The 11,694-nt window shown below is 34.5% G+C and overlaps 2 protein-coding genes across 2 annotated transcripts in view; one reads left to right on the top strand and one right to left on the bottom strand.

Annotated features, from left to right (window-relative positions):
• Positions 1-6,846, bottom strand: part of LOC106062675 (uncharacterized) — a 66,532-nt gene extending 59,686 nt beyond the window's left edge. Inside the window, exons 1-3 of the mRNA XM_056011091.1 lie at positions 6,676-6,846; positions 1,336-1,653; positions 143-261 (exon numbers count right to left, since the gene is read on the bottom strand). Of these exons, the coding sequence (XP_055867066.1) occupies positions 143-261; positions 1,336-1,653; positions 6,676-6,730 (492 nt within the window). The 5' untranslated portion in view covers positions 6,731-6,846. The remainder of the gene's footprint in view (positions 1-142; positions 262-1,335; positions 1,654-6,675) is intronic.
• The window catches only part of LOC106075685 (uncharacterized), a 151,581-nt gene that overhangs the window by 84,186 nt on the left and 55,701 nt on the right, over positions 1-11,694 (top strand). The gene's annotated exons all lie outside the window — the stretch shown is intronic.

Genomic DNA, 11,694 nt, shown 5'->3' on the forward strand with positions numbered 1-11,694 from the left:
TATATATATATATATATATATATATATATATATATATATATATATATATATATATAAATTGTTATTTCTATAGAAGTATTATTTTCAATTAAGGTAAGTGTCATGATTCACATTTTTTTAAGGGGTAGATAAAACGAATTACCTCCATATTTTCTGTGTAATACAAATTACATGAAGCCGATGGATATATTCTCCTTGAGAAACAGTAAATATGAATTTCATCTCTAGATATTGATTGACATTGAAGGTCTTTAGCCCTAGCTGAGAGAAAAAAAAAGAATACAAATTTTATTCTTAATACATTTTAAAAGATACATTTTTGCATGAAACATTTTATTTATTCAATTTAAACGTAACATAATATGCTGAATTAAATTTTAGATTTTCTAGAAATAAATAGACATGTTTAGAAGCATCAATCTTCGTATCGTTCTAGCTTCTTATAATCTCTAAATGAATTTTTGATGCCAAATCAATGTAAAGGAAAAACAGTAAAAATAGCCAAAAATTGTAAAACAAGGTCAATATAACGACTTCATTTAACGCATAAAATCCAAAGCAATATTTAATATAGAATAACTCTAGATTACAAAAATATATGTATGCCTAGGCTTACTTGAATATATACCTAGATTTTTTTTATTATTTTCTTGATGTAACTCCTTCATTTTGATAAGTATGAAACATCAAAACGATTTCATTATAAAGAAATAAATAAAATGACAATAAATTTTAAAAGACACAAATGTAAATGAAGGGATGGCTGCCTTTCTCATCTTAGTGGTCCCAGGTATAAATCCTGCAGGCTGCCTGCCGGCACATTCCTAGGTGAGTTTAATGCTAGGGTGTTATAAACTTTAAGTTTGAAGCAATATCCGAAAAAGGTAAACAAGATAAGATACACTCTGAAAGACTTTATATACTTTGAAAGACACTATATACTTTGAAAGACACTATATACTTTGAAAGACACTATATACTTTGAAAGACTTTATATACTTTGAAAAACACTATATACTTTGAAAGACACTATATACTTTGAAAGACTTTATATACTTTGAAAGACACTATATACTTTGAAAGACACTATATACTCTGAAAGACTTTCTATACTTTGAAAAACACTATATACTTTGAAAGACACTATATACTTTGAAAGACACTATATACTCTGAAAGACTTTATATACTTTTGAATAACAGTAATAATGGCAATGTCTTAAATTCCGAAGTTTAGGGATGCGTGCAACCTTTTGCAACCTGCATATTTTCCCGCATGTCGAGTTGATACTACAGACTTTTGAAAGAAACAACATATTTTTGATATCCGACTTACCAAAAAAGATAAATTTACAAATATCATTCTTTACATCAACTTCAGTTATGTATCGGACTTTCCAGTAGCCTGAAGATCTAACCCCATGGACAGAGACAGCGATCTCATTACGCTGAGTAGGCGTACTCTTTATTGTTGCATTGGTTAGCTTGGAGAACACTGTACAATTGACAGGTTTTAAGTAACACAGCGCCACCTCTGTTTCATTCAATAAGATCATAACTTTGGCGCTTGAAGCTTTGTCTGGAGACCAGACGACATTTAACTGGGCGGCTGTTTCTTCCTCCACGTGGTTACACTTTATGTCATCACCTAAAACTAAAATATATTAGTATTGATAATTTATTTTTTTTATTTGTTTAGGCTGTTTATTCAGATTTAAAGATATATTACACCCTAAACCTCCTGCAGTACGGTACAACAGTCCAGAGCGCATATTAACTTCATCGGTTTAAAATTGCCTATATAGTTCGTCCATCGTGATTCGATGATGACCACTTTCGTAATCCAGTCGGACTAAGAGCTTTGCACTGGGGTTTTGTGCCTCCGTGAAGAGATGTTTAAATAGTTATTTTTGCCTTGTTTGCTAAGGTCTAGGGGTAATTAATTTGTTTATACCGCTCACATATGCAAGATTTTCTAACATGCACACCGCAACTAACAGTAACAACAGAACAGTGTATTACATTTATAAATTAAAATAATTTTTTAATGACTATAAGTTTACATAAGATGACTAATAAAAAATAAATATAACCAAGAAATAAAATAGACGCATAAATATATAAAATAATTGCTCATCATGAATTGCTAACTAATGCTTGAATGTCTTGACTACTTTTATTTCTTTTCTGCTAGCCCGTTGAGTCTTTTTCTGGTGGTCTTAGGACTGGCACTCAGAAGGATGAGTCATCCGGTTCTGTCTCAGGACATCGTCCTCTTTGCTGTAGGCAAGCTGGCGCTAGAGTTAAGCAGCTGCCTGTTTAGCAGTAGAGAGGGTTGGTGTAGTAGATTGATCTCTCAGCTGTGGTCACTAGCTCGTAGATGGCCGTGCTAATTCACACCAGTTTATTTTTCTGTAGCGAAGGTTGCACTAATCAGTCGGCAGTGGGCAGTAACTATTGGGCGGTTGTCAGTTTGGGCCGAATACTAGGGAGATGATACTGAGCAGTAGGCACTGTGGAAAGTATTCTATTGCCAAGGACAGTAGGCAATGCCTTTTTGCTAACAGTTATGTGATTGGGAGGGGGTATCTGGTGTGGTCGGTTCCGGTCATAGCTTTGTGTGGAGATCTGGCAGAGGTAGGAACTAGTTAAAGCAAGCAGTTACAGCAATCAGTTGCAGATACAGCAATCATGTTCAGGTGTAGCAACCAGGCTGGGGATATATAGACAATTAGGAACTTCCTAAAGGCATTGAGTAGATAAAATAAGTACATTAGAATATTTACACTCACCCGTTTGTCTCTAATGAAACCTCACAAAATAAACTTCCTAACAGAGAAGACTGTATGAATTCTAGCGAGCTTAACTTAAAATGCTTTGTTCTCTCTTTATATATAGATGGGACTTTTCGTTTAACGGGTTGGGAAGAAAGCTAGGTGATTTTTTCACATGTAACTAAACATGGAGATGTCAGGTCAGATTTATGGTCTATATTCGTTGCCTACCGTGTGAGTAGGGATATAAATGAATCTGTCAATGTCCAACTTGTACAACATTATTCTTAAGACAGTGCGTATCCTACGGGGGGTGGGGGAGGTGTGAATAGTTATTTAGCCACTATACGTAGCCCTGGTGCAGCGCCTATTGTGTTGATCACCCGTCCAGCGGTCAATAATTAAAACTTAGCTTTAGAGAAGCTAATTTATGTTTCACCTACAGTTTGGTCCCTTGAGAGCCAGTACCTTTGTCTTGACGAGGGGGGATAAATCGTACAAGATTTAAGTTACGGGTGGACAAGAAAATAATTATTAAAGTTAAAACTAATAGTTTCTCACGATTTGCTGGGAAAACTAAAATGTACTTTTGTATGCAAGTTTCGTATAGTCACAGCCTCCTTATGTGGCTAGTGAGGTCTATGAGCTCGTAATGTTTTGCTGCACACTTGGCAGGTTATTCCAGCTGGAGCTAGTGTCATTGGCCTTGCTTTTCTTCTCTGGCTTTTTTCTTCTGCCAGCGTTGTTCTCTTTTCCTCATTAACCTGTGCGCCAGATTTAACAGCGCGGCGCCATGATGCTCTGTCATGCGCCTCTGTCTCTGAGGTGGCTAGATCTATGCTGAACGCCTTGAGAGAAGCATTTTCTTTGTCCGCCTTGTGGGCGCTTTCCTTCCCTTTATTGGTCATACAAATATAAATAAATAATAGATGAAAACTCAAACGTTGGATAACATGAGATTGGGTATAGTAAAGTTTTCATTTCAGATCTTGGGATATTTGGGGCAGATGATGTTAAAGGTGTTGTTGTTTTTTTGGCCAACGGTTTACGAAGAGAGGGGTCATGTGGTCAGCACAACGATTAACCGCCTTTACTTTACCCAACCAAAGTCATGTACCCATTAGAGTTGTCTGGACGTTAGGGAGCTCTAAAATCCTAAATTCAAAATCTTCACCAACATTTGAATCTAGAACACCAGGTTGGGAAACCAAGCACTTTACCACGCAGCCAACGCGCTCTCCTTGGTATCATTTGGTGAGGTATTAATAATTGTTTCTTTTCATGTCTAATCAGAAGATTGAAATTTTTTTTTTTAGGAAAAGCTGACTAATCGGTGTTATGGAGTATGTTTAGAGACTGATGAAAGACAAGACACTTATAATTTCAGTATGGTGGTGAAAAGTAGATCGAAATGAGGTTAAAAATACGTTGACATCTTTAACATAGTGTGTTTAAATGTGTATATTTTTTTTTACTAATATTGAAAGTCTGTAGATAGTTGTTAACAATACATAACTTTATGTAAAAGTTGAATTTAACCTTGAATTCAAATTTATATAACGCATTAATAACACTAAATACCCAACTGGGTAGACATAATTATTTATCTTCATTTATACCCAACGATGACTTTAAGCACTAGTTCTGCAGATGAGGTTAATAATTTATAAAATAAAATGTACACATACTGCAGCAACTGGAGGGGAATTACTCTCCTCTCTATCCTGGGTAAAGTTTCCAGCACTGTTTTGTTAAGACGGCTTCAACAGTCTGTAGATGAGAGACTCAGAGAAGAATAAGCAGGCTTCCGAAGAGGCAGATTATGTGCAGAACAGATCTTCGTTTCACGAAATATCATTTAACAAAGTCTCGAATACCTCAAACGGCGAACGATCAGTTTAAGAAAGCGTTTGATGGTGTTCTTCAAGAATCACTATGTAAAATAGTTATAGAATATGATATCCCAGAAAAATTCGTCCAGATCCTTCGACACCCATACAGTCAGTCTAGTTGCTGCATTTAAACAAAAGAGGAAACAACAGATGTGAGACAAGGGTGCATCTTATCTCCCTTCCTTTTCCTCCTAGCCATCGACTACATAATGAGGAGAGCAATGAACCAGAATGCCTTTGGTATTCCATGGCGTGAACAAATCCTAATGACGGACTTAGTCTTCGCCGATGACGTTGCACTACTCCGGGTTACAAATAAATGTATACAGGAAATTACGGAGATCCTAGATAGAGACGCACCCAAAACTATTCTTTGCATAAACTCGTCAGACGTGGCGAGTCAAACCTTGAAGAGCTGGACAAGTTCACGTACCTAGGCAGCACCATAACAAATGATGGAGATGCTTACCGTGCCGAATTTGAAAGACAGGGAGCATTTTCCAAAGGCTGCAGCCTATTTGGACAAGCCAAATCATTGGACTCGAGACAAAAATACACCTTCTCAACACAATCGTCATAGCAACAGAAACATATGCATTACATGATACATGAAAATCATATGCCAACATTGAGAAAAGACTAAATGTGGGTCAACAAAAAATGGCAGAAACGGATTTTGGGAGTCATGAAACAAGTAAATTCAATGCCGAGCGTCGCATGATGTTTGCGGCACATGTTTTCCGACAAAATGAAACAAGCATACTAAGAGTTGCGATAACATGGAGGCCAATACGAGGAAAGCGCAAACAGGGACGTCCTCGTATAAATTGGCGCTACTCTTTCATAAAGGACCTCAGAACAGTGGACACAAGGAGGGAGAAAGCTTTAGATATTGTCTGTGACAGATTTTTATGGTGACAGCTTGCCAACCCAATGTGACGAAAGGCGCGTGAGGACCTAAGTCTAAGTAAGTAAGTAGCACATTTATGAACAGTTATTTATATTACTGTTGTTAAAGTAGGATTATCTTCTACGTTTATATCTGCCAACTATTAAAAATGGCACAGGAATCCAAGGCACAACAGTCGAGTCCTTTCTGTGCTGTCACTACGAATACTTTGACCAACTAGTCTACATTACACTGAAAATTCTCTATTCCCTTGAAACTCTTCAAATGGTCATTAAATGCGTACTTCGTCCATTTGTGTGCTATACCAAGACCAACCGTTATAGAAGGCCTCTACACTGACCTTTGACGTGGCAACGAGCTATTGTTCTCCACTGCCTATAGCTTGAGACATCGAAGGTCAGTGCTGAGACCTTCTATAACTGTTGGTCTCAGCCCTACCGCAACAACTGTGTGAGCATTTTAAAATCAACGTTCACATCTCTAATATCTCCACACTACTAAACAGTGCACAATAGATGAAATAATGTTGCATTATATTAGAACTATTCGGTAATTACACAACTCTATTTATCACAGATGCTATTTATAGAAATGGAGATGCCATTTTCTGTTTGCCGTAGTTAATTCGATTCTATCGTATTGATCTTTCTTTTATCGTCATGGTAATTTTTAAAGGTAATTGCTTAGTCATTTAATATTTGACACTCAATTTATTTGGGCATATATAAAAATGTCATAAATCTAGTACTGATATGTAAATACATAACTGAAATAAATAAATAAGTAACAAATGAATGTTCACAAAGAGAAAGCGAGAGCGAGAAAGAGAAAAAAAAGCCAGAAGGAGATATATATAGAAAGAAAGAGAAAGAGAAAGAAAAAAAACAAGAGAGAGAGAAAGAGAAAGATAGAGACAGAAAAGAGAATGAAATATTAAGAAAGAGAAAGAGAAGGAAATAGAAAGAAAAAGAAAGAGAAAGAGAATGAAAAGAGAAAGACCTCTAAAGAAGAGAAACGAGTATAGAGGAAAGCAACAAATAAAAAATATTTTAAAATATGAGATGAAACAAGAATCCTAATGTTGAACTCTGCTCACTTACCTGGCAGACTTTGAAAAAGCAAAATCATAACGCAAAAAAGATGTTTCAATTGCATGCTATGATTAACACAAACATATATCAATGTTTACTCGGACTAAAATTGCTTTATTGATCCTCATTTAATACTATTTGAGCTATTGATTTTTCAACTATAGGAACAATGTGTGTCAAGTTCAACCCTCATTGTTTGCTACAGTTTAAGTGGAGCCAATCATATGTTAGTTCTAAAAATAGCTTTTCATTTTCTTGAAATACTATTTTATTTGAAATATTTACAAAAATAACTCATACTTTATTTAAAAATTACTTCCTTATTACAACGATCACTAATGTGGGCAAAAAAAATATAAGTTAACAAGGGTACAAATACAGTTAGTGTTTTTTTTAAGAAACCGTAGACAATCTGCTTTTCGCTAAGATTTTTAAGTCATAGGTATTTTTGGTCTCAAGTCCTCTTTTCTTTGCATTTTTTTTGGCTTTCTGTCCCTTTCTTGGGTGTTTTTTTTATTCTAAAAATTTTAGAGTTTTTAATACATAATTTAAAAAAAATGAATAAACAACAATATAAAACATAATTAATTTATGGATAAAATTTATGGATAAAAGGCAATACTTAATACGCTGTTAAGATATAAATACAAAAACAAATTTAATAAAATACTCTGAAAGACACATAGACAGTGGCTCAGTTCGTAAATATTTTTTTTCAGGGTTGTTACGGTACTGGTCTTGTCCTAGTAGGTGGGGTATAAGGGACTTGACTCTTACAGAAATAATTTTCTCATTAGTGTATAGTCGGCGTTTAAAAGGGAAATTGGTCTTTAGATGTTGTGTTGTTTTTAGTTGCTGTTTTTTTTTTTTTTTGTAATAGCGTGAGGTATGCAAGATTAAAGTCAGTAGGTGTCTGTCCTGATTTTAAAATGTTGTTGTATAGTCTTAGTAGAAGATATCCTGTTTTGGGAAAAAAACATTTGTAAAATTCATGTTAAACCGTCTTGACCAGTGAATTTATTATTTTGGGTAGTGTCTAAAGCAGCCCTTACATACTCAAGTGTAAAGCAGCTCTTACATACTCAAGTGTAAAGCAGCCCTTAGATACCCAAGTGTAAAGCAGCCCTTACATCCTCATATGTAAAGCAGCCCTTACATCACACGTGTAAAGCAGCCCTTACACCCTCAAATGTAAAGCAGCTCTTATATTCTCAAATGTAAAGCAGCCCTTACATCCTCAAATGTAAAGCAGCCCTTACATCCTCAAGTGTAAAGTAGCCCTTACATCCTCAAGTGTAAAGCAGCTCTTACATCATCAAGTGTAAAGCAGCCCTTACATACTTAAGTGTAAAGGGTCTGTTCTGTCGTTTCTTTTTCCGGCGAGTATATTACTTTGCAGTCATTTTTGAAAACGGTTTGTGCATCTCTGTCTGATCTTTTATATTTATATATATATATATATATATATATATATATATATATATATATATTGGCAAAATGTTTTGTGAAATTGTTCACTATTTTATCACTGTCTTGTACATTTATCTCATTTTGTCTATTACTTTAATTTTCATTCTGTTTGTGTGTGTGCATTTTGTTCCGTCACCATGTAAAATTTGTTTGGTTCGTCTGCCATTTGGATTTTTCAACCTTATTTTGTCCCTTTTGTATTTGTAGTTGTATATCTCTTCAAGTTTGGTGGTTAATTATGTTTGTTCTATATTGTCTTGAGTTAGGTTTACTAGATTTTGAAGTCTTTGTTCTTAATTTTATTGTATTACTTTACACCTCCTCATTGTTAAGGTGTGTAAATTCAGACAGTTAGTATGAATGAATTAATTTTATTTAGTAATTCAATTTTAATTATTTATTTTTTTAATCTAAAACCGTTAGCTTAAATGTGTTATATATATCTATATATTATATATATATATATATATATATATATATATATATATATATATATATATATATATATATATATATATATATATATAGTAAATGGTTATCTCCCTGTTTAAATAGTCTCTTTTTTTTCTACAATTAATAGCAAATAACTTAATAAATGGTTTATTTTCATAAAAAAATTGCTTGCGTGTTTGATTTTAAAAAAATATTTTTTCTCTTTTAGAAAAGAAAAAAAATGTAGCCATTTTATCAAAACTTGGAAAGATCTAAAATGTCATAATGTTGGATTTTCAATATCTTTTCTAGTTGTACCTTTACTTTATCTTAGTCTGATAGACCGTTGGGGGACAGGCAAGATTTGTTAACCGTCTTTTTCCATATCCTCGCTGTCTTTTCCTTTAATAAAACCTCTTTCAATGTCATTCTTCTATGTCTTTCCATCATTTTTTAACAGCCTCTTATTCTTTTTCATGGTACTGTTCTTTGAAGGAAGGTATTTGCGAGCCCCAAAGAACATGCAATATGGCCATAAATTTTAAACTTGCATTTTTTTTTCAATAGTTAACAGGTCATCATGTGGTCCAATCGCTGTAGTAACCCAATCTCTAATCTCCTGGTTTGTGATGCGGTCTTAACATGTAATATATAGGATTCTGCTGTACCATATCAGTTCCATTGCTAGGATCTTCCTCTCTAGCTCTGCAATCAGCATCCAAGACTTATAAATATGCGGTCATGACCAGGGAGCGCATCAATCTGATTATGATGCATTTGTATTTCCATATTGTATTAAGTTTTGAAAGGGCTGCTGTGGACTGTTATTCGGGTCAGTAGTTCAGGTTTCTATCAACAAATTATCCTAGCAATTAGTGGATCAGAGTTTACACGGATGGCTCATCCCATAAGGCCACCACAAATGGAGAAGCTAAAATTCTCATAGAATGGCCAGATGGAGAAAAGCTAGAAAAAAAGATTGCAATTGGATAACTCTCTGACATCCACAGAGCAGAAAGGGAAGCACTAGCACTAGCTGCTACCATGCTAGCAAATCATCCAAGTACCCAACTTAGATTGTCTTTCTAATCGATGATAAAACAACCTTCCAAAGTTTGCAAAACTCTGATTCCTCTTATAGAAAAAATCTCAGAACAGCACTTACAAAGCTCAACAGCAACAGCAATAAAACTGTTATTCAATGGATACCAGCTCATATACAACTAGAAGGAAATGAGAAGGCTGACACACTCGCTAAGAATTTTTTAAGGCCAGTTGCTACCGTTTCACGGCTGGATACGACCTGCAGTCTATAATTAGACATCACTGTCAGAATCTGTTTAATCAAGATGTCCAGATCAGATCCAGCAGTTTAAACACAGGCTATGAATGTGTATTAAATAATCTATCCAAACTTCTAGCTTTAAGAGTGTTTCTCTCAATTCAATCACCATAAACTTTGGTTTGCAAAAAAAAAAAATCTAAGCCGGATTAGTATTTATAATATCGCAATTGTATAACGTATCAATAAGGCAGTCATTTTTGAGGACCTGAAAAATGGTCTGCGTAACAGAGACGCCCCTCGTAAAAGCTTTAACTATCTTAAGCGACAGCTGGCATAGAAAAGGGCAGCTGGTTACTTGCCGCGGGATACACATTTGAGACCAAAAGAAAATCCACAACCGAGGAGACACGTAGACTGCGAAATGAGAACCTGTAGACAATGGTTATGTTTGCGCTGGAGGTGGCAAAATATGTAGGTTGCAACTTTGGATGTGTATCCACGTAAAATAATGCATTCCCCATATTGTGGGAAGTGTCCGCTTGAGCTTGGCTACCTAGAACGGGGCTCGAGGTTCGACACCCGACTCGGGCAGAGTTGTGTTTACTGAGCACCTATAGGCAGCACGGAAAACCAACTCCTAGATACCCACCCCCACTGGTCCACAAAAGACAATGGACCAAAACCGCTCTGGGCATGCTATAAGCATGTAAGTAGCGCTACATAAAAGCTATAATAATAATTACTATCAGGTTGCCTCTGATTCATCCATTTTTTTTTCAATTAAATCTAATAGGATTTACGTTTCTAAAGAGGTGACGCATTTTACGATGAATAGATCTGAGTAATAATGATGGAAGTACTTGAACAAAAAAAATGGCGTAATTTTAAGTATCCAATCTTAAGATGTTTTACAATTTTTTTTAGTAAAACTAAACTGGATATAATCTAATCTTTGAATCGTCGTCTGAAACTAGGCTTCAGTTTTCTTTGATACATTTTCAGTTATTATGCACCACATAATAATGCAATTTATTAGAACTCCTTATTTTAAATATTAGAGAATTTCATCTATAGCTAAAAACCTATGAATAGCTAGTCTTTTTATATATATATCCAGTGTACAGAATCAAAATGATGTTAATAAAGTCTAATTTTTTAAAGCATTATTAACTACTATTAACTGCTTTCAGTATCTTTTAATTGAAACAACAATGTCTTTGCAAACAAGGATTTTCAAACTGTTAGTTATCACGTCTCAATAAAGACGTAGACATGTACAGAAGATGACATTTGTTGTGCTCTTACAAAAACTCCCCTAAAAATATTTCATTTGAGGAAACAAGCGCAACCTTTGCCCCGACGTTGGCTTCTTTTCAAATAGTGTCACAAACATTTTTATAAAGCAATGTAACGTAGTTCGTTTTCCAAAGTCAGCAATGTTTTCCACATTGCCACATTCCTATGCAATATGACTAAGGCTAATATGAAACAGAACAGTAAAAAAAAATATACGTTATAAAGATACAGTTTAATGTATTTGCAATTATTTTATTGATAGATGATATATAGAAAAACATTTAGGACACAATAATACAAAATACATATACATAATGAATATAATTCTTATAAAATAGCAAATTCAACAGTTTTTGGCGTATAAACAAAAAAGTATGTACGTTTAGTGGTGGCCAAATAAAGGGGCCTTGTTAAAGGTTGAATTACAAAGGTTGAAAATAACTGCTTCAGATAATTTCCTTATAAAAATTCATCAATAATATTTAATTCATGCACACACTTTTTGTGTATTATAATGAAACTAGAGATACAATGCGTGCTAAAGG

Source organism: Biomphalaria glabrata, chromosome 14 (assembly GCF_947242115.1).
Source record: "Biomphalaria glabrata chromosome 14, xgBioGlab47.1, whole genome shotgun sequence".
NCBI lineage: Eukaryota > Metazoa > Mollusca > Gastropoda > Planorbidae > Biomphalaria > Biomphalaria glabrata.